The sequence below is a fragment of the Eschrichtius robustus genome, chromosome 12, assembly GCF_028021215.1.
Source record: "Eschrichtius robustus isolate mEscRob2 chromosome 12, mEscRob2.pri, whole genome shotgun sequence".
NCBI classification, from domain to species: domain Eukaryota; kingdom Metazoa; phylum Chordata; class Mammalia; order Artiodactyla; family Eschrichtiidae; genus Eschrichtius; species Eschrichtius robustus.
In genome coordinates, this window is record NC_090835.1 from 48,584,201 (window position 1) to 48,608,112 (window position 23,912).

The 23,912-nt window shown below is 39.2% G+C and overlaps 1 protein-coding gene across 1 annotated transcript in view; it reads right to left on the minus strand.

The window, feature by feature from the left end:
• Positions 1 to 23,912, minus strand: part of OXSR1 (oxidative stress responsive kinase 1) — a 97,328-nt gene that overhangs the window by 42,608 nt on the left and 30,808 nt on the right. The window contains exons 4-5 of the mRNA XM_068558069.1: positions 18,107 to 18,248; positions 2,388 to 2,443 (exon numbers count right to left, since the gene is read on the minus strand). Of these exons, the coding sequence (XP_068414170.1) occupies positions 2,388 to 2,443; positions 18,107 to 18,248 (198 nt within the window). The remainder of the gene's footprint in view (positions 1 to 2,387; positions 2,444 to 18,106; positions 18,249 to 23,912) is intronic.

Sequence of the window (23,912 nt, forward strand, 5' to 3'; positions counted from 1 at the left end):
GTGATTTTTTTTGTTGCTGTTGCAGACTGGACATTTGAATCTAATAAGGTGGTAATGCTGGAAATCAGATTCTCCCCCTTTCCTGGGGTTTGCTGTTTTTTTGTTATTGTTTTTGTTTTTTGGGGGTTGTGGTAGGCTGTATCTGTGCTAAGCATCAGCCTGAAATGTAAAGTTAAGATCTTCTCAGATCTTTTCTGCACCTCTTCCTGGGAATGAACATTCACTTTCCAATTTTCCCTGCAAATGTAGTTTTGTTTTTTTGTCTTTGTTTTTTTTTGGACAGCCATGTAGCTTGTGGGATCTTAGTTCCCCGACCAGGGAATCAAACCCAGGCCCTCAGCAGTGAAAGCGCAGAGTCCTAACCACTGGACTGCCAGGAAAGTCTCTATAGTTTTGTTTTGGTTTTTTTTCCCCTTGTAGTTGTTTTTTGATGTCTTAGTCTTTAAAGTCGGGCTCCAAAAAGGGCAAGAAGAGAAGGGAAGGGAAGGAAAAAAAGGCTATGGCCTGTTAAAGTCCCTTGGAAATCACTTGGAAGGGAGGAGCTGCAACAACAATGGCTGCCTGTCTCTTTGCACCTCTGTGATCAGAAGCAATCAGTAATCAGAGCATATGCTGGATATTTGGAGGACAGGATCTTTTCTGCCACCATGGTTCCTGCAAGCTGCTCCAAAAACATGTGCATAGCTGCCTGCCAGGTGGCTGATAGGTGAGGAATGAGCAGCTCTGAAATTAACTGAAATTAACTGTAATTTACCTTCCAAGTCTTGCCCTAGAATTTTCAAGCAAAAAATGCAGAATTCCAACATTAGACAAATTCTGCCAATTCAATTGTTGTTTAGGTGGGGAGAAGATTCTTGGTGCTTCCTACTCTGCCATCTTCCCAGAATTCTCTCTTCTTTAGTTTCTTACCACTTGATTTTGCTTCTCTAAACAATACAGTATAATTGTGCCTGGTTTTGAACTTATATAAATGGAATCACAAGCTATATATTCTGACTAGCTTCGTTCACTCTATATTTTTATAATTTATTTAATGCTTTTGTATACAGTTGTAGTTCTATTCATTTTCATCACTATATAGTATTCCAAAGTATAAATTAACTACAATTTACTTATCCATTCTACTAACAAAAGACCTGGGACTGTTTCAAACTTTCAATGCTTATGAGCACTATGGGCACACTGAAGTATGAGTTTCTCTATGCCATACACCTAGAAGCTAAAGTCTCTGGGTATGCATATCTTCAACTTAATAAAGTGTTGGTACTGTTGATATTCCCACCATCAGAGCGTGAGATTCTCCCTTGCTTTACATCCACACTGATAACTAGTACTGTCAGATGTGTTTGCTAGGTCAGTCAGTATAATGTGGTATCCCAATGTTATTTTACTTTGCATTTAATTGCTAACTAGTGAGGTTGACCACCTTTTATTATATTTATGTTTTGATGTCATTTGAGATTATCTGATTTTTCCTTAATGAGTTCTTTGTATGTTCTAAATTTGAGCCCCTTGTCAAGTTATTCATGCTGCAAATATCTTCTCTGTGGTTTTGCTTTTTTACTTATTAATGGAGACAAACTGTTCTTCTTTTGATGAACAGTAGTTGCTAATTTTACAGGAGCCAAATTTATCAATCTTTTTCTTTACGTTAGAACATGATGTGGCTTGGTTAAAATATTCCCTTACCTGAGGACATGAAGATGTGTGCCTAAATTATCTTCTACAGCTGAAGAAACAATTCAAGGTTTGGGTGGTTCTCTTCTTCCTGCCAAACACCTGACTGTTCCAGCAGTGTGGGACCAAGATGAGGTTTTTTCTCAGGATGATCTGCTTGATCTACAATCCTGCAGTTTAGCTATTCTGGAGTTTCACCCTGGTGGAGGGGGCATTTCACCAGGATAGCAACACTGGCAGGCCTTGGACTCCAATTCTTATCTCTTTAGCTCTGAATCTGCCAAAAGTACACTTCCACATCTCAGATGCCTCTTCCTAACTGGCAAATACCCCATTTCTCCCAGGACAGAAGCAGTTCTGTATCACCTCTCTGTAGCATATTTATTCTTAAACGCAATGAGGTTTCTTGACTACTTCTCCTTTAAAAGAAAGTAAAGAATGCTATGAAAACCCACAGATGACGACTTTAATGGGGATAAGGAGTAGATAATTGTAAGGTAATGAGCAATGGTCAGAAAATGCCTAAGACTGAAAATGAAGGATGAGTAGTGGAAGATATCTTGAGAGTCAGTAGGGATGTGTCAACATAGTATGTTTGACCAAAGAGGGTCCAGGGGATAGAAGAGAAAACTGACTAAGAAAACATAACAGATAAGTAATGTGGTTCTATCAACCATTAAACCAAAATAAAAAGAAATACTAATCATTACCTGCAATCTGTACTGAGCCATCTTCTCCAAGAAGAATATTGCCAGCTTTCACATCTCTTTAAGAAAAAAAAAAATCACTTATTAAAAAACACCTATTCTTTGGAGTCACATAACTTAAGCAGTTCACTATATTCACCACAACACTGTCAATATTTAAATGTTCTATTTTGCAGTAAAGGGTATTAAGGCCAACAGTAGAATTTTTAAAATTGTAGTCACTTGTACTAGAATCCAAACATTGTAAACAATAACATATAGCTTTTTACTATTAAATTTGGAAAATCTGAGGTTATTAAATACTCAATTGAGATAATAGTGGCCAAAGAATGTGACCCTCACTTACTATCACCTTATCTACTTTTTAAAATACAATGATTTTTTTCTACACCCTAATATATGATCAAAATTTTTAAATGGTATGTGGTTGAAAACAGGGACTATTCTATGCCTGTAGCATAAATACATGATGTAAATTATTCAAATATCTCTATATTCTTATTAGTAACTATATATAACAACTCAAGTAATACATGAACACATTCCTGTTATAAAAACCTAAACATCACTGAAAAGGCCAAAGTTCCTTTTGACCACTGTTCTCAAGTCTAGTATTCTCTCCAAAGTTTTCAACCATTATCAGTCTAGTTAACAGAATATGTTCCTGTGACATATCTGGGCTTTTCTTCCAACATAAATGATACTGTACTATCCCTTCAAATCTACAACTTGTTTTTCTCATGCAATAATGTGTCAGTAATATCTAGCAAAATTTACAATCCCTAATTCCTATGAGTAATCCACTTCTTTGATAACCTAGAGAAACTCTCACAATGTTCACAGAATGTACAAGGGGGTTGTCTACAGAATTGTTTGTAATAACCAACCAAAAATGGTAGCAACCTAGAAAGCCAACAACAGCAAAAAGATTAAATTAATTCTGTTACATCCATGAAATGGATTAAGGTCAATCAACATGTCATGCCCTCTAATACATAATACATACTGCTAAGTGAACAAATCAAATAGGACAGTGCATTTTGTATGCCACCATTAATGTTACACACACACAAACACACACACCCCTTTCCATACGCAGAGAGCAATGAATTTATTTCCTTTAGTGGAGAGGAGTGGGATCAGAGTCTTGTGGGAATGGACTCACCTATTTGTTTCATAATTAAAAATAAATATAATTAAATAAAAAAGAGCCAGGCCTTGAAGCTAGACAAGAAAGAAAAGCGAGGCTAGCTCATGGAAGAAGGCCCTGTTTGTCAGGAAAAAGAACCAGTGAAAGGACACTTCATCTCTTCCTTGTCCCTGTCTTCTTTCCCCTATCCTTAGCTATAACCATTCCTTGGTAAACAATGAACAACAGTTTCATAACTGTGTGCAGCAACGTCACCATACCAAGAGTATACAATACTTTTCCTGAATATATACTGAATCATTCGGAAATCATGTTACTGAGTATTTTTTTCTGCTTATAAATCCAAGCAATTTATAGGACCTTTCCTAGAGGCTGACTTAGAATGCAAGTTGGCTCACTTTGCTCTACAAACCTAAAGTCTACACCATGAACAGGAGAGAACTGAAGATATTTCCTTCCCTTGGTGACAAGACCATTCAACTAAGGCAACCATGAACCTTCAACTCCTTTTTCTGAGCTCATCTGGAATGATATCTAAAACTTAATGGAAAAACCAATGTATAGTTTAGTCACTTCCTCCTCTGTGTTTCTGCAGCAGGCTATAATGTTAGTACAGATCATAAAAATATAATCTTTCTCATTTCACCATGAGTCATATCTTAGTACATTTCTATATCATCTGTACTTACTTAATATTATAATTAGTGCATAGGGGGCATCTCCCAGATACTCATCAAATAGATTTAAATAATAGAAGACAACCTGCCTTAAATCTTCTTATGGAGATAAGTGAATCATTAAATCAATCCACCCATCCAACTAAACACTAAAATAAAAATGGATTGTTTCTGAAGAGATGTGGAGTAGTAAATCAATCAATCCAACTAAATACAAAAATAAAATTGTTCCCTCCTGCCATCCCACCTCCCAACTCCCACCTCTTAACTCTGTTCCAAATATTAGGCTTATAAACCAGTATGCTGTAATCAAATAGGACAACTAACTATCCATCTAAATAGGAAAGCAGTTAAACTATGGTATATCTATATAATGAAATACTACGAATACTAACGAATATATATTTTAATATGGAACAATCTCCAAATATATTAAGTGAAATAAGAATACTACATACATCATGTTGCCATTTGTCTTTTGTTTTTAAGCAGGAGGGAGAGAGATATATACAGTATGTTTATATTGCCATAAAATCTCTCTCAAAGGAATCAGAAGAAAATGGCAAGAAGTGGTTCCCTTTAGACCAGGGTACTAGAGGTTCAGTGAAGGAAGGAGATTTTTTCTTTTTTTTAATGCTTTATTATATTTATTTATTTTTTGTTTGTTTGTTTGTTTATTTATTTATTTATTTATGCCTGCCTTGGGTCTTTGTTGCTGTGAGCGGGCTTTCTCTAGTTGAGGCGAGCGGGCGCTACTCTTCGTTGCGGTGTGCGGGCTTCTCATTGTGGTGGTTTCTCTTGTTGCAGAGCACAGGCTCTAGGTGCGCAGGCTTCCGTAGTTGTGGCACGCAGGCTAAGTGGTTGTGACTCGCGGGCTCTAGAGCTCAGGCTCAGCAGTTGTGGTGCACAGGCTTAGTTGCTCCGCGGCATGTGGGATCCTCCCGGACCAGGGCTCGAACCCGTGTCCCCTACCTTGGCAGGCGGATTCTTAACCACTGCGCCACCAGGGAAGTCCCTAAAATGCTTTATTTTTTTTTAGAACAGTTTTAGATTTACATAAAAATTGAGACGATAGTGCAGAGGAGTTCCCATACACCTGTCACTCAGTTTCCCCTATTGTTAACATGACACATTAAATGGTTCTGTTGCCACAGTAATGAACTAGTATTGATGCATTACTATTAACTAAGGTCTACAATTTATTCAAATATTTTAGTTTTAACCTAATGTCCTTTTTCTTTCCCAGGATACCATGTTCCATTTAGTTGTCATGTCTTCTTAGGGGCTTCTCTTGTCTGTGACAGTTAATCTTTGACTTTCCTTGTTTTTAATGACCTTGACAGTTTTGAGGAGTAATGGTCCAGTATTTTGTAGGATGCCCCTCTATTGGAATTTGTATGATGTTTTCCTCATGATTAAACTGGTGTTATGAGTTTTGGGAAGGAAAACCACAGAAGTCAAGTGCCACTTTCATCACATCATATCAAGAGTACATATTTATCACCATGTTTTAGCACAGTAGATATGGTGAAGACTTGTTTTTTTATCATATACCATTTGTACCATTTGAATTTCTAAGCCTATATTTGCATTACTCATTCAAATAATGTTTTCTAAGCTTTTGTCTTAAGTGAAGAAACAGTAATCCATTTTCAGTCGAACCTACACTTTGGGTGACTACTTTTCCTGATCAGTTCCCCAGATAATCAATTCATGCTTCCCTTTTCAAACCAAAAGTGTAAAATACAGAACAGTTTCCAAGAGTAAAAGCAGAGGAAGATCATGAAGCTAAATGGCTCACTGGACAATTAAACACACCACAGTCTGTCCTCACACACAACAGGGCAAATGACCTTTCAAGGAAAAGATTTGTAACTAAATCTCTGGAAATCAACATAATGGTCCTTAACTGAAGAACCTTTGTTACCTGCCTCAAAGGATATCAAGCAACCCAACAGCCCCAACAGTTAAATCCTCCAACCACTCTTAAATAGCAAGAACAGTGAGTGTTGTTTTTCACAGCTTGATGCCATTTCTCACAAGTCACTACTGCACCAAAGTTACAGATTCCTTTTAAAATTAAAAGGAATATCATAGACATACTTGACTTTCTCATTAGTACAGAACACAAGTTTCTCCCCATCACATTTTTTTTTAATTTATTTACTTTTAGTTATTTTATTTTTGCCTGTATTGGGTCTTCATTGCTGTGTGAGGGCTTTCTCTAGTTGCGGCGAGCAGGCTTCTTATTGCGGTGGCTTCTCTTGTTGCAGAGCACGGGCTCTAGGCGCACGGGCTTCAGTAGTTGTGGCACATGGGGTCAGTAGTTGTGGCTCGTGGGCTCTAGAGCACATGCTTGGTAGTTGTGGTGCACAGATCGAACCCGTGTCCCTGCATTGGCAGGCGGATTCTTAACCACTGTGCCACCAGGGATCAAACCCGTGTCCCTGCATTGGCAGGCGGATTCTTAACCACTGCACCACCAGGGAAGCCCCCCATTACATTTTTATGACTCATCAATACGCACAGTTTATGGAAAACATGAAAAAGGCCAAGAGAAGAAATGAATCAAGACAAAAGCTGGAAAACACGCTACATTTAGGCATCTTAAACTAACTAAATATCTACCATTTCTGTTAAAGCTAACCTCTTTAAATGGGAAAAATATTTGGGTACGTAGATACAGAGAGAAAAGTGTAAGTCTAATTAGAGACCTGTTCACCCTAGTCAAAACCTCTAAAGCCTGGGGAGTCAAGGAGAAAACACTGTAGAAACAGAGTAAAATTATTTGACCTAATCCACCAGACTGACACAAATCTACCTGAAATAACAATTGGACTCTAAAGATATGAGAAGTAACAAAACCTACTAAAAACATCCATCTCTGTTTCCCAGTAAAACAACTTTATCCCAACCTTCTCCTGTTGAAATCTCAGTGCATCTCGGCTAAAGTGTAAGTAGGGTTCTTAGCCTTGGCTGCATATTAGGATCTCTTGGGGAACTTTCAGAAGTCCCAATGCCAAGGCCTCATCATAGACCAGTTTAATGAATTTCTGGCAGTGGATCCAGGAGCCAGTACTTATTAAAGTTTCCCAGGTGATTCCAATATGAAGCCAACACTGAGGTTCTCTGATTTTATGTGTAAGAGAATTTCCATTCCAGCAACACGGTAGAGACTTTCATCACTTACTACCCAGGCCTTGGCCCCAAGATACACCATTCCCCTTCTCCAAACACACAGAAATGCTGGATTAATTAGGGGGGGAAACTGCCACATAAATGAACATGAAATAAAGAAAAGGAAATCTTCAATCTTCAGAAATGAAAAGGACACCTAAGAGCAGAGCAGTAAGCCTTGGGAGACAGAACAGAGATACTCCCCCAAATAGCTAGGGAGCTCAGGCTTTAAAATCCACCCATAAACAGAAAACATGGCATTGGGCTAGCTTAAGGTTGAGAAAGAGAACTGAGACCCCTTCATAAACCTAGGACCCTGGGAAGACTGAGCCACAATGAAACATATACTTGCCAAAGGCAAGCCAGTAAAGCCATATTAAAATAATACCTAACTGTCTTTAATACAAAAGCATTTCTAGGAATAAAAAGTGTCATTATATAACAACAAAAAAAAAGGGAATAATTTACCAAGAAGATAACAATCCTGAACCTGTATGTACCTATAAAATATCTTTCAATCGCAGAGGACTATAGTTCAAAGGGGTCATTAGTGTTGTAGGGCTAACTTCAACTAACTTCTGGCCTCCACTGTTCTGATGTGAAGTCAACTCCTAATCACACTGATGCTCTGTCTTAGTCTGTTCAGGCTGCTATAACAAAAATACCAGACTGGGTAACTTAAACAACCAACATTTATTTCTCACAGTTCTGGAGGCTGGAAAGTCCAAGATCAAAGCAGGGGCAGATCTGGTGCCTGGTGAGGAGCTGCTTCCCTGTTCATAGGTGACCACCTTTTCGCTGTATCTTCACAAGGCAGAAGGGGCAAGGGAGTTCTCTGGGGTCTCTTTTATAAGGACACTAATACCATTCATGTGGGCTCTACCCTTATGATCTATGTACCTCCCAAAGGCTCCACCTCCAAATACCACCACATTTAGGATTAGGTTTCAACATATGAATTCTGAGGGGACACAAACATTCAGTCTATAGCACTCCCCCTACATGATAAGTTGTTTTTCTCTTGCTGCCTTCAAGATATTCTCTTTGTGTTTAGGTTTCAATAGTGTGACTATGATGTGTCTGGGTATAGATCTCTTTGTATTTATCTTAATTGTGGTTCGTTAAGCTTCTTAAATTTGTAGATTAATGTTCTTCCTCAAATTTGGAAGTTTCAGGTCACTATTTCTTTCAATATTTTTTGGTCCCTTTTACTCATTTAGCTAAATGAGAGCTGATAAATTTAACAAAGTAGATGTTACAGTCATACAAAATTGAGCACAGATTGAATTTGTGCCTGAACTTGATGTAAGTCAACTTTATTGCTTTCTAAAAAAGACAGTGAACTTAACCTGTATTTCAGTGTGTATTTTGGGTTAATTTTACCATTGACTATATACAGTCTGCATATGTAAAGGTTTAGGGAAAAGAATATACTTCTATCCATGTTCTGAAGTGAGGACTTTGACTTTTAAAAATAGAGATACAGATATGTTAAATAAGATAACAATTGCATATTTAAAGAATAATAATTCAGTGGCAGATCTAAATTCTATTGAGTTAGTAACTAAAAACTATAATTGATATTTAAATCAATGTATGCCCAGCTTCACTGATTAGCACAATATTTCCTAGAAGACTTTGGAAGTAGACTGCTAAATTCAGATCCCAGCTCTGTCACTAGCTGGGTGACCTTTGGCAAGTTACTTAACTCTCTTTACCTTGGTTTCCTCATCTGTAAAATAGGAATAATAATAGTACCAGGGGCTTCCCTGGTGGCACAGTGGTTAAGAATCCACCTGCTGGGCTTCCCTGGTGGCGCAGTGGTTAAGAATCCACCTGCCAGTGCGGGGGACACGGGTTCGAGCCCTGGTCTGGGAAGGTCCCACGTGCCGTGGAGCAGCTGGGCCCGTGTGCCACAACTACTGAGCCTGAGTGCCACAACTGCTGAAGCTTGCGTGCCTATAGCCCATGCTCTGCGACGAGAGGCTACCCAATGGGAAGCCCACGCACCGCAATGAAGAGTAGTCCCCGCTCGCCGCCCACGCGCAGCAACAAAGACCCTACACAGCCAAAAAAAACCGAAAAGAGTAGCCCCTGCTCGCCACAACTAGAGAAAGCCCGCACGCAGCAACGAAGACCCAATGCAGGCAAAAATAAATACATTTATTAAAAAAAAAAAAAAAATCCACCTGCCAATGCAGGGGACATGGGTTTGAGCTCTGGTCCGGGAGTATCCCACATGCCGCGGAGCAACTAAGCCCGTGTGCCACAGCTACTGAGCCTGTGCTCTAGAGCCCGTGAGCCACAACTACTGAGCCTGTGTGCCACAACTACTGAAGCCCACGTGCCTAGAGCCTGTGCTCCACACAAAGAGAAGCCACCACAGTAAGAAGTAGGCGCACAGCAACAAAGAGTAGGCCTTGCTCACCGCAACTAGAGAGAAAGCCCATGCGCAGCAATGAAGACCCAACGCAGCCAAAAATTAATTAATTAATTAACTTTTAAAAAATAGTACCAACTCATAAAATAATTGTGAAGATTAAATCAGGTTAAGGTAGAAAATACACTTAGAAAAGTATTTAGGGACTTCCCTGGCGGTCCAGTGTCTAAGACTCCATGCTCCCAATGCAGGGGGCCCGGGTTCTATCCCTGGTCAGGGAACTAGACCCCATATGCCGCAACTAAGAGTTCACATGCTGCAACTAAAGATCCCACATGCTGCAACTGAGGCCTGGCACAGCCAAATAATAAATATTTAAAAAGAAAAAAAAAGTATTTAGCACACAAGTTGCAGTGAATGCTAGCTGTCATTATTATCTACACCAGGGGTCAACATTTTCTTAAAGGGCCAGATAGTAAATAGGGTTTGTGGGGCAGATGATATCTGTCACCACTACTTTTTCTCTGTAGTGCTAAAATGTGCATGGCTGTGTTTTAAAAAAGAAACCAAAAAAAAAAAAAACAGGCATCAGGCTGCATTCATCCTGTGGGCCAGAGTCTGTCAATCACTGATGATCTATATGGTGGTAAAATAAATATTTTTTCCTCTCACATGACAGTCTGGGCATGAGTGACATCAGTTCAGCATGGTAACTCCACAGAGTTGGTGATTCAGGTTCCTCATATTTTATTGCTCTACCATCTCTAAGTTCTTGCTGCACAGTCCAAGATGCCTTACTACCACATCCACATTTCAATAGAAGGAAGGAAAGGGCAAATAGAGGTTATGTCACTTTCTGTGAGCAGTGGTTCTCAGGGTATTTGGCAATGTCTAGAGATATTTTAGGTTGTCGCAATGGGCACTGGGGGCAGTGTGTACGTATGTGCGCTACTGGCATGTAATAGGTAGAAGCCGGATATGCTGCTAGATCTGTTCTATAACGCACAGGATAGCCCCTGCAACAAAGAATTGCCCAGCCCAAAAGTCAGTGGTGCTGGGACTGATAAAACCTGTTAAGGGAACACTATTGTTTTCATCACAGTGGCTAGAAACTAAATCACACAGTCAAATCTGGCCTGCATGGGAGGCTATGAAATGTTGCCTTTCCTCTGGATGTTCATGTGCCCAGTAAAAAATGTCTTTTTTCTTTTAATTCTAAAACAAGGGGAGACATATTAGGGGCCAATTAGCAGTCTATGGCATATGTCCTTCTAGAAGATTATTTGATGAACATGGAATCAGAACTGAGGTATTAACTGAATTACGTTCATTGCTAGTATCAAGGTATGTATCCACAGGGTTATCACCATTCAGAGGACAGGAATCCTGTTTTTCAGGGCACCTTTTCCCTTGACAGTGTGGGAAATAAATTCCTAAACATTTACCCTTTGGTCATGCCCCCTTTTCAGTCATTTGTTAACACATTATTTTAACTAGGTACAAAACAACTGATTACGTACAATTTTAGATGAAAAATCCTATTGTCTTAAGAATATACTTTCAGTGTTTCCAAGATTTCTAGTTTACATGTTATTCCTTAGAATCAATCACTCTCTTTTATCCTCACAAAAAGAAAGTTTGGGGTTTCCCTGGTGGCGCAGTGGTTAAAAATCCACCTGCCAATGCAGGAGACACGGGTTTGAGCCCTCACAACTACTGAGCCTGGGCTCTAGAGCCCGCGAGCCACAACTACTGAGCCCCAACTACTGAAGCCTGCGCGCCTGGAGCCCATGCTCCACAACAAGAGAAGCTACCGCTCCCTGGTGGCACAGCGGTTAAGAATCCGCCTGTCAATGCAGGGGACATGGGTTTGAGCTCTGGTCTGGGAAGATCCCACATGCCGCAGAGCAACTAAGCCCGTGCACCACAACTACTGAGCTACTGAGCCTGCGCTCTAGAGCCTGCAAGCCACAACTACTGAGCCCCCGTGCCACAACTACTGAAGCCTGTGCGCCTAGAGCCTGTGCTCCGCAACAAGAGAAGCCACCGCAATGAGAAGCCCGTGCACGGCAACAAAGAGTAGCTCCCGCTCACCGCAACCAGAGAAAAGCCCGCGCACGGCAAAGAAGACCCAATGCAGCCAAAAATAAAATAAAAAAAATAAAATAAAATAAAAAAAAGAAGCCACTGCAATGAGAAGCCCATGAGCCACAACAAAGAGTAGCCCCCACTCACCACAACTAGAGAAAGCCCGTGCGCAGCAATGAAGATCCAATGCAGCCAAAGATAAAAATTAATTAATTTAAAAAAAGTTTGTTTCCTTTGTAAGACTTAAGCAGGTGGAAAAAACTTAAACAACTGGAAAGAATTATTCATTTTTCCTAGAATGAGATGCTTCTATAGATGACTGATTTTGCTTACTATACATTGATTTTCTTTAAAATGCTTCTACTCTCAGGGTAATCTAATCAAAAGTTTGTGTGTAGGGGGAGGGAATACCTTGTTTTTTTCCTCCATATTCTGATTACTCCTTAAAACCTCAGTTTTACAAATTGGTAGTCACCTGATCTTTGATCAGTTACTTTTCTGGGCCTTTGCTTGTCTGATTGCTGACAGATTAGGGTTAAGTAGGTGACTTTTTTTTTAACTGAGGTATAAAATTGTAAGATATAAATAAATAAGATATATTGTAAGATAAATAAATTTGTAAGATATAAATAAAGCTGTTAAGATATTTAAAGTGTACAATGTGATGGTTTGGTACACATATACACTGGGAAAGGATTAACTCCATAGAGTTAATTAACACATTTATCACCTCACATATTTACTTTTATTTTTTGAGAACATTTAAATCCTACTCTCTTAGCAAACTGCAATAATATGATACAGTGTTATCCACTATAGTCAACATGATATACATTAAATCCTCAGACCTTATTCATCTTATAATTGAAAGTTTGTACTTTCACCAACCTCTCCCTGTTTCCCTCACCCACTCAGCCCCTGGCAACCACTTTTCTACTCTCTATTTCAATGAATTTAACTGTGTGTGTGTCTGTGTGTGTGTGTGTGTGTGTGTGTGTGTTTTAAGATCCCACATATTAAGTGATACCATGCAGTATTTGTCTTTCTCTGTCTGGCTTAATTCACTTAGCATAGCATGCCCTCCAAGTTCATCCGTGTTGTCACAAATGACAGGACTTCCTCCTTTTTATGGATGAATAAAGTCCATTGTACGTGTGTGTGTGTGCGTGTGTGTGTGTGTGTGTATCACAATTTCTTTATCCATTCATCCATGACACACACTTAGGTTGTTTCCATATCTTGGCTATTGTGAATAATGCTGAATATGGGAGTACAGATATCTCTTTGAGATAATGACTTCATTTCTTTTGGACTTATACCCAGCAATGGGATTTCTGGATCTTATTGTAATTCTTTTTTTTTTGGCTGCGCCACACGGCTTGTGGGATCCTAGCTGCCAGACCAGGGATCAAACCTGTGCCCCCTGCATTGGAAGTGCAGAGTCTTAACCACTGGACCACCAGGGAAGTCTCCCTGTAATTCTATTTTTAATTTCTTGAGGAACCTCCATACTGTTTCCACAGTGGCTGTACCAGTTTACACTCCCAACATCAGTACACAAGGGTTCCCTTTCTCCATATCCTTGACAGCATCTGATATCTTGTCTTTTTGTTTTGTTTTGTTTTTTGGCTGCACCATACGGCTTGTGGGATTTTAGTTCCCTGGCCAGGGATTGAACCCTGGCCCTTGGCAGTGAAAGCACGGAGTCCTAACCACTTGACCACCAGGGAATTCCCTGATATCTTGTTTTTTTGATAACAGACATCCTAACAGGTGTGAGATGATATTTCATTGTCGTTTTGATTTGCATTTCCCCAATGGTTAGTGATGTTGATCACCTTTTTCACATGTATCTGTTGGCTACTTATATGTGTTCTTTGGAAAAATGTCTATTCAGGTCCTTTTCCCATTTTTTAATTGGGTTGTTTTTATTTTTTTGCCTCTGAGTTGTATGAGTTCCTCCTATTTTGGGGATGTTATCCCCTTATCAGAATGTGGTTTGCGAATATTTACTCCTATTTAGTAGGTTGCCTTTTTACTTTTTTGATGGCTTCCTTTGCTGTGCAGAAGCTTTTTAGTTTGATGTGGTCTAGTTTTTAAAGTTTTTGCTTTTGTTGCCTTTGCTATTGGTGTCAAATCCAAAAAATCACTGCCAAGACCAATGTCAAGGATATGTTTTCTTCTAGGAGTTTTATAGTTTCAGGTCCTAAGTTCATGTCTTTAATCCATTTTGAGTTGATTCCTCTGTATGGTATAAGATAGAGGTCCAGTATCATTTTTTGTATGATGTTTGTTGTGGGCTTATCATAAATGGCCTTTATTATGTTAAGGTACATTCCCTCTATACCCAGTTTGTCAAGAGTTTTCATTATGAAAGGATGTTGAATTTTGTCAAAAGCTTTTTCTGCATTTATTGAGATGACCATGATTTTATCGTTCATTTTGTTAAAGTGGTGTATCATAGTGATTGATTGATTTGCAGATGTTGGACCACCCTTGCATCCCTGGAATAAATCCCACTTAATCATGCTGTATGATCCTCTTAACATATTGTTGAATTTTGTTTGCTAACATTTTGTTGAAGATCTCTGCGTATATGTTTATCAAGGATATTGGCCTGTAATTTTCTTTTCTTGTAGTGTCCTTGTCTGGCTTTGGTATCAGGGTAATGCTGGCCTTGTAAAATGAGTTTGTAATGTTTCCTCCTCTTCTAGTTTTTGGAAGAGTTTGAGAAGGATTATTGTAAGTTCCTCTTTAAATATTTGGTAAGATTCACCAGTGAAGCCATCAGTCCTGGATTTTTGTTGGGAGGTTTTTGATTATTGAATTGATCTCCTTAGTAGTAATTGGTCCATTTAGATTTTCTATTTCTTCATGATTCAATCTTGGTAGATTGTATGTTTCTAGGAATGTATCCATTTCTTCTAGGTTGTACAATTTGTTGGCATATAATTGTTCATAGTAGTCTCTTATGATCCCTTATACTTCTGTGGTATCAGCTGTAATGTCTCCTCTTTCATTTCTGAATTTATTTGAGTCCTCTCTCTTTTTCTCTTGGTGAGTCTAGCTAACAATTTGTCTATTTATCTTTTTCAGAAACCAGTTCTTAAAAACTGGTTTCACTGACCTTTTCAACTGTCTTTTTAGTCTGTATTTCATATATTTCCATTGTAATGTTTTTATTTAACTTCCTTCTGCTAACTCTGGGCTCAGTCTGTTCTTATTTTTGTAGTTCCTTAAAAGTAGGTGATTTTGAATGTTATATCTTGTTGTGTTCTTCCACTCTTTTTCTGCTTTCATATTAATTCTTCTATTTTTCCTTTTTTAGTGGTTGCCCTAGAGTTTGCTCTACACATTTACAACTAATCCAAGTCCACTTTCACATAGCACTATACCACTTCCCTGAGTTTTCTTTCAATCTCATATATCCTGGACTGGGTATTACAGTCTTGCAACCCAGAACTGTCAATAGGCATAGACCAAAAAAAAAAAAGAAGAAGAAGCTCTAAGCCTGCTCTCTGTGGCCAAAGGATCAGGAAAGGGGCAGCACAGCTCAGACCTAGCAGGGATCCCATCCCTGACTACATAGCTGGAGTGGAAGGCTGACCCACTAGGCCAGAACCAGAGGTGCTAATGAAGACCAGACAGGAAACTCCAGTGCCCAATCCACATCTAGTGCAGCAGGTAGGCCCATGCTGCCTACACCAGCACCACCGATAGGCCCAGCCAATATCTCCCATTCTTCCACCCAGCAGCAGAAAGTGACCCAGGTCTGGCACCTCTTGGTCCTCTACACCAGGGGTCCCCAATCCCCAGGGTCGCAGACTGGTACTGGGCTGTGGCCTGTTCTAAACCATTCCCCCACCCCCACCCCAGTGTGTGGAAAAACTGTCTTCCATGAAACCAGTCCCTGGTGCCAAAAAGTTTGGGGACCGCTGCTCTACACACTGGCAAAGGATGACCCAGACCCAGTGTCTCCCAACTCCCCACTCAGTAGCAAAAGGTGGTCCAGAAAAGTGCCTTTCACATCCACAGGCAATACCACAGAATGAGTGGGAGCCCGATTGCGGCCAGGTGGCCTGGTCCACAAGGTGAGCCCAAGAAGTGCTCACAGACCCACAGGCACAGCCACTATCTCCCACCTTCCACCTAGCAGCACCAGGCCTGGGGAAGGGCACTCTACTCCAATGGGTGGCATCAGCAGGGATTGAGAAGAGAGCCCCAGCAGTGCCACAGGAACAAAACAAACCAGAACAACACTGCAAGGGCTCTAAAAAATCAGGGCAATTGCCTGCTAAAATATATTATTTCTGTATATTATTATTTCAATAGGATCAAGAGTCTCCTAACATAACATCCAAAACATCCATGATAAAATTAAAAAAATAAAATCATTCAACATACCAAGAACCAGGAAAAACTTCAAAAAGGAAAAACAACTAAATGATGTCAACACAAAGATGAATCAGGTTTTGGAATTATTTGACAAGAATTTTAAAGCAGCCATCATGAAAATGCTTCTAACATGCAATTTGGAATTCTCAGAACAAATGAAAAACAGAAAATCTCAGCAAAAAAAATAAAAGCTATAAAAAAGAACCAAATAAAAATTATATAACTGAAAACCTACACTAACTGAAATAAAAAGCTCAAGGAATGGGTTCCAGAGTAGAATGGAGAGGACAGAGGATAGAATCAGCAAACCTGAAAACAAATCAAGAAAATTTACTCAATCTGAACAGAGTAAAAATAGGCTGAAAACTGAGCCTCAGGGATTATGGCACAATATGGTACAATAACAAAAGATCTAACATTTCCATCATTAGAGTCCCAGAAGAAGATGAGGGAAAACAGCTTGCAAAGGTATTCAAAGAAATAATGGCTGAAAACTTCCCAAAATTGGTGAAGACAAAAACTTATAGATTCAAGAAGGTTAGGAACCCCAAACAGGATAGACGTGAAGAAATCCACACTAAGACATATCATAATTAAACTTGTCAAAACCAAACTTTGGGACTTATCTGGTGGTCCAGTGGATGAGACCCTGAGCTCCCAATGCATAGGGCCTGGGTTCGATCCCTGGTCTGGGAACTAGATCCCGCATGCATGCTGCAACTAGGAGTTTGCATGCCACAACTAAGAAGCCCGCATACCGCAACTAAGAGTCCACATGCTGCAACTAAGAGTCTGCATGCTGCAACTAAAAACATCCTGCATGTGGCAACTAAGACCCAGCGCAGCCAAAATAAATAAATAGCTTAAAAATAAAAAAAAAAAAAAGAAACAATCTTTTTTTTTTTTTTTTTGGCTACGCCATGTGACATGTGGGATCTTAGTTCCCCGACCAGGGATTGAACCTGTGTCCCCTGCATTGAGAGCGCAGAGTCTTAACCACTGGACCGCCACGGAAGTCCCACGAAGAAACAGTCTTGAAAGTAGCCAGAGAAAAGCAACATATTGCCTAAGAACACCAATTCACATGACAGGTTTCTCATCTGAAACCATGAAGGTCCCAATTAAGTACCACAGCATCTTTCAGGTGCTGAAAGAAAAGAACTGTCAACTACAAATTCTTATATCCAGGGAAACTATCCTTCAGAAATGATGGGGAAATAAATATATCTTCAAATGAAGGAAAACCAAATCCAGGGACTAAACAAATTTGTACTAACCCAGAATCTACCACCATTTGTACAGATAACAATTCTTGTTATCTGTACGCAGGGACTGAATAGATATAATTAACCAGAAATACTTGAACCATGAAATGTTACACAGGTTTTCAAATGTCATTTTATTTAAAAAAAAATAATAATTTTTAATTTTAAAAAGTGATTTTACAAAAGCTTTTAATAATTTGAGAAAATAGTCAAGATATAACATAAAGGAAACAAAAAAGAAACAGACAAAATTATACATACAGTTTTGTTTTAAATATCTGTAAGCATATAAAAGAAACTGGAAAAGAATATTCCAAAATGTTATCAGTGATTGCAATGATTGACTCCCATAGGAAATTAGGAATTCCTCCTGTTTCTAGAGTTTCCAATTTGACTAAAGTACTTGTTACTTTCAAATGCTTACTAGCTGTGTAACCACAATGTAGTGGAACTAGTAATACAAAGAACCCTGCTAACACTCAGAGATTATGATTAACTGTGCAAAAGAATGGGGAATAGCCTCAATGAAATGATACAGCACAACTATCACTGCACTTATCCAAAAGAGAAGAGTGTTGTCTTTTACATACCTGTGAATCTGTCCATTTTTATGCAAGTATTCCAACCCCTCCAGCACTTCTCTGAGTATTGTAGCAATGGTAGCTTCATCTAGGACTCCACTTTTATGTTCCCCCTTTGCCACAATGTGCTTAATAATATCCAGAACAGAACCTGAAAAGAGAAGACACAGTTTTCCATAATTTTTCAACTCATTCAATATAATTCAGAGCCATTTTTAAATCAAAACACATGTAAACCTTTTCATAAACTTAGCTGTGTAGGAAAGAAAGGAAAAAATAGTAAATATAAGGAAATACAGAAGTTTAAAGGTAATAATTTATTCTCGATTCCACTCTAAAACAGAAAGCAGCCTGCTAATACCCAAATAGTAGTGTTACACCAGCATCTTCTTTAGACTTCTAATGAGAATCTGAAAAAGGTAATAGAGGATTTTTAATCACCTCTGAAGAATCCCTAGGTAAACCATGCCCATCAATAACACTTTAGTATAAGATATAACAAACCAATCTAGGCTTCCAACATCAGATTAGAGTATGTAACATTGTATAAATAAAGATATAAAACACAATTGAAACGCAGGTCAAATTACATAAGAAAACTTGGAAAGTAAATATCACATGTGTACGCAAACTAATTTAAGGGTTAAAATTATGTTTCAGGTTAATAAGTAATAGAAATAAAACAGGTAAGGCAAAGAAAAATATGAAAAGAATAAAAATGGCAGTTCTTTTAAAATAACAGCCCAGATGTATTATCAATCCCATTTTTCCCAGGATGGGAAATAATGCTCCTCCTAAAAATCAGAGAGAGGGAGGGAAAAGACACCCATATAGTAATTAAAGTCACAGAATGCTGTCTACCATAACTGATGATTATTAAAAAAAAGTTTGCTAGAGATTGGTAAGATTTCTGGAAGTACAATGGCCCATAAAGATCACAGAACCAAAGCAAAACAATCTCCAATATTAAAAACTGTGCCAAGAAATCTGAAACATAACATAAACTGCACTGAAAAGACTGGATGCCCATTTCGTGGCAAATGCTTCTGTTGAAAACATGCCCTGGTGGATGCTTTTTATTGCACACACTTAAAAAGAAAAAAACGTACTTCCAAATAGATGGAAAGAAGTGGTCTAGATGGAATCCTCAAAAACATTAGGGAATTGAACACGTTTACTTTAGCTCCCATTTGAAATCCACTAACTTGATAAGCTTGATAACAAGGGCATAAACCCAGAATAAAAAAGAAAGACGATAACAGAAGAGATATAGCACTAATTTTCTGGAAGAGAGAAAGCAGAAAAAGTAACTGATTATGCAGAGTTAAAAAATCTGTAACTTCAGTGTCTGCACAGGAGGTATATCAATTCCTACCCTAGAGCTCCAGAGAGGCTCAGAATACAAACACCAAAGACCGCATAAGGGAAAGTGAGGGGGGACTGAAGGAAAGGGCTGAACACAGGAAAACTGGTTGAAAGTTCATATAAGGCAGAATAAGATTCCCAGATCCCTCCTCCCCACCCTGGAAGCCAGGCGACGACCACTCCCCACCTCCAGCAGGAGACAGGCAGTTTACTCTCTGTAGACAAAGAACCAGGGAGGCTTCAGATTCTAAGTAACTTTTTCTAACACTTTCCCCTCTTTACTGCTGGGATTCACAAGACTGTGATTCACAAAAAGGGGGCCTAAGGAAGAAGTTTTGTTCTGTTTAGTTTAACCAATCACACATCAACTCCCAAAAAGCAAAGTGACTATACCAACAGGCATGTATTTCATTCTTCTGAGAAATCCAGGCCATACAAGAACTGCTCAGCTGGGCTTCCCTGGTGGCGCAGTGGTTGAGAATCTGCCTGCCAATGCAGGGGACATGGGTTCGAGCCCTGGTCTGGGAAGATCCCACATGCCGCGGAGCAACTGGGCCCGTGAGCCACAACTACTGAGCCTGCGCATCTGGAGCCTGTGCTCTGCAACAAGAGAGGCCGTGACAGTGAGAGGCCCACGCACCGCGGTGAAGAGTGGCCCCCGCTCGCTGCAGCTGGAGAAAGCCCTTGCACAGAAACGAAGACCCAGCACAGCCAAAAATAAATAAATAAATAAGTAAGTAAGTAAGTAAATAAATAAATAAATAAATAAATAAATTTATTAAAAAAAAAAAAAAAGAACTGCTCAGTAAGAAGACATATGTATAAATGCCAACTGAGTTAAATGTTTGTAATACAAAGAATATCTAAAATAAGGAATGCAAAGGGAGAAACCCCTACTAGGAATTAAAAACACAATTTATTCATTCAACAATTAAGTCACATTATATGCGATCTAGAACTAGGTGCCACAGAATATGTCAAGAAACATGTGACTGCTGACTTTCAGGGAACTTCTAATCTGGAAGATCAAAGAAATGGAGTAACAAAGACTCTAGGGCACACCAAAGTTATTAGATCTGTATTCTTAAAGAGTTTGAAGCAGGAACTCCTTTTCAAAGTCTTAGAAAATTTTAATTGATTTCACATCATCCAATGATCAACAGGGAAATTAAAGCAGTGCACATCCCCAGACAATGTCCAGAACAGAAATACCAAACAAGGCTGGATAAGAAGGCCCCTCTTCCCTGGGATAACTTGTCTTTTCAGTTTTAGACTCCCTCCCAACAATATGATTTTTATAGGTGGAGGGATGATCACGCCACTAAGACCTTCCTCCTTAACTGACAAATATTGGTCCTGGAAGGTCCCCCCTTCTTTTCCATATGATTTCCTCAGCATCTTGCAGCGTCTAACATGATGACGGTGCCTATAATCCTCCCTCCTCAAACATCAAAAGTACATAGAATTCTTTATATCAACTCAGAGAAAGAAGAAAGTAAAATACTCTAAGCAAAAGAAAACTGCAGATTTATCACTGGATGATTCAAATTAATATCTAAAGAAAAGAAGGAATAATGAGGGAAGGCTATATCAGCATATATAATATTATGTCCTTAGGCACAATCTGGAAGAAATATTCTACAGGGATAATCTGTTCTTGAACTTTAATACATAAGGAAACCACTTGGCAAACTAGTTTAAAATGCAGATTCCCAGACCTTATAGACTGTCATTCAAGAGATCTGAGGTAGGGCCCAAGAAGTTGCATTTTAACAACCTAGGCTACTCGATGAGCACTGTCCACTGAAACCCAAGAATTTCTTAGAGTAAAAGCAAGTAAATTAAATAATGGAAAACAAGAGGGGTTTGGTACAAATTTCATAACAAAGCAAAAAATTAAAAAGTAGGTAGATTATCTATTCCCCCAAACCATTTCATGTCTGCCTTCATAGGCTATGGCACAGAACATTTAAAAAGCAATGCAAAACTTTAACTGTCCAAGAAAATCATTACTAAATATTAAAAAAAAAAATTGAAAAAGTGGTGAAGCAGCTGCTGGTTAATGACCCTTGTTAAATCTGATAATTGTAGCTCAATCAAATTAATTACTCAGTCAACATGTTCATTTGCACAGTTTATTTTTATGAAAAAACACTCTTGAGTCCAAAATTAACTCACCCATTTTAGTTAGGTATTTTTACCAAGAAGTTTTAACCAATCTTTAGCCACTGGGTGTTGCTTGTGTCTTCCTAAGCCATATAAGTTTTCAAAGGGGCCAAAATTTGCTTGGTCTGAGTATTCCATTTCAGATTAACAGACATACCCTCTATTGTTGCTTGACCATCCAAAGCTGGTCACTCTTTTTTTTTTTTTTGAAAAGAAAGATGATTTTTTTTTTTTTTTAAGATGGTAGTCATCTTTTCTTTTTTAAATTTATTTATTTATTTTTGGCTGTATTGGGTCTTCGTTTCTGTGCGAGGGCTTTCTCTAGTTGCGGCAAGCGGGGGCCACTCTTCATCACGGTGTGCGGGCCACTCACTGTCGCGGCCTCGCTTGTTGCGGAGAACAGGCTCCAGACGCGCAGGCTCAGTAGTTGTGGCTCACGGGCCCAGTTGCTCCGCGGCATGTGGGATCTTCCCAGACCAGGGCTCGAACCCGTGTCCCCTGCATTGGCAGGCGGATTCTCAACCACTGCACCACCAGGGAAGCCCTGGTCACTCTTAATAACAGGTATTTTTTACCTGGGTCCTGCTCAGGGTCAAGGAAGTCCCATACCTTTTATCTCTTAGAAGATGACAAAGCATCCTTAAACCACAAAATAATTCCCTAACGTAGTGAATTAAATTAGATTTCTGCATTTCTATAGTTCGTCCCTTTCAGTCCTACAGGTACTTTTTTTTATTTTAAGACTTAACTTTTTCTTTTCATAAACTTATTTTATTTATTTATTTTTGGCTGCGTCAGGTCTTCGTTGCTGCGCACGGGCTTTCTCTAGTTGTGGCGAGCAGAGGTTACTCTTCGTTGCAGTGCGCGGGCTTCTCATTGCAGTGGCTTCTCTTGTTGCAGGGCATGGGCTCTAGGCACGCGGGCTTCAGTAGTTGTGGTGCACAGGCTTAGCTGCTCCACGGCATGTGGGATCTTACCGGGCCAGGGCTTGAACCGGTGTCCCCTGCGTTGGCAGGCAGATTTTTAACCACTGTGCCACCAGGGAAGCCCCCTTCCTTTTTTTAAATATTTGGTAGGAATGACTTTTTTTAATATAAATTTATTTATTTTTGGCTGCGTTGGGTCTTCATTGCTGTGTATGGGCTTTCTCTGGTTGTGGTGAGTGGGGGCTACTCTTCATTGCAGTGTGCGGGCTTCTCATTGTGGTGGATTCTCTTGTTGCAGAACATGGGCTCTAGGCGCATGGGCTTCAGTAGTTGTGGTGCATAGGCTCAGTAGTTGGGGCTCGCGGGTTCTAGAGCGTAGGCTCTGCAGTTGTGGCACACAGGCTTAGTTGCTCCGCAGGATGTGGGATCTTCCCGGACCAGGGCTCGAACCTGTGTCCCCTGCATTGGCAGGTGGGTTCTTAACCACTGCGCCACCAGGGATGTCCCTTCATCTTTTCCTTTCAGAAGCTTTCTTTTTTTTTTTCCAAAGAAATTAACTTTTATCTGAAAGGAGACTACCCTTCCCCTCACTATTTCTAAGGACTCTATACAATAGCTTGCTTAAACCATTTTCCCAATACCAAAATTTCTAACAGCAAAGCATACAACTCCTCTAAATAATAAATAATAAGGCTTGTCCTTCACTGATTAAACTTCAATAATTTCAACACAAAAATCACACTTAACATTTTTAAGTTTTAACAAATGTATTTTAAATACAACATGTTTTGTAGGAGTCCACAAGGTTTTTATCTCTAAAAAACAACATAATTTTTAGGGTTCAAAAATTCCGTTCTTCAAAAGAAATGACCAAGTGTTTTCTTCCATAGCTTCAAACTTTCTACACTCAACTATTTGATTGCTCCATGCCACCCCAGACAAACCTGACATGACTGAACTACTTTATGTTACTAACTTCCCCAAAAGAAAGTTAAAAAAGGAGTTTGTAGTAAATGCAGCTCTCTGATACAATGTCTAATACAATATCTAACACAAAAGAAGTTTTAAAAAGACCATTTCTTTCCTCATTTGATTAGGCAGGAGTTAATTTTCTGTAAAAGCAAAAAACAAACAAAAAATCATTCACAAAAGCATAACACTGGGGGTTCCTTTTTTACTCAAGATGTTTAACTACCCAAAATGACAACAATTACATCTTTAAGAATATAATAAAAGGGGTAGAAAACAGCAATACAAGTGACAAAGTGTAGATGCTAAATAAACCAAAGATTTTTTTAAGGGTTCTTTTTAAGGAGTAGGAAGGATCAGAAGCTTGGGGAAATCCAGAATTAAACAAA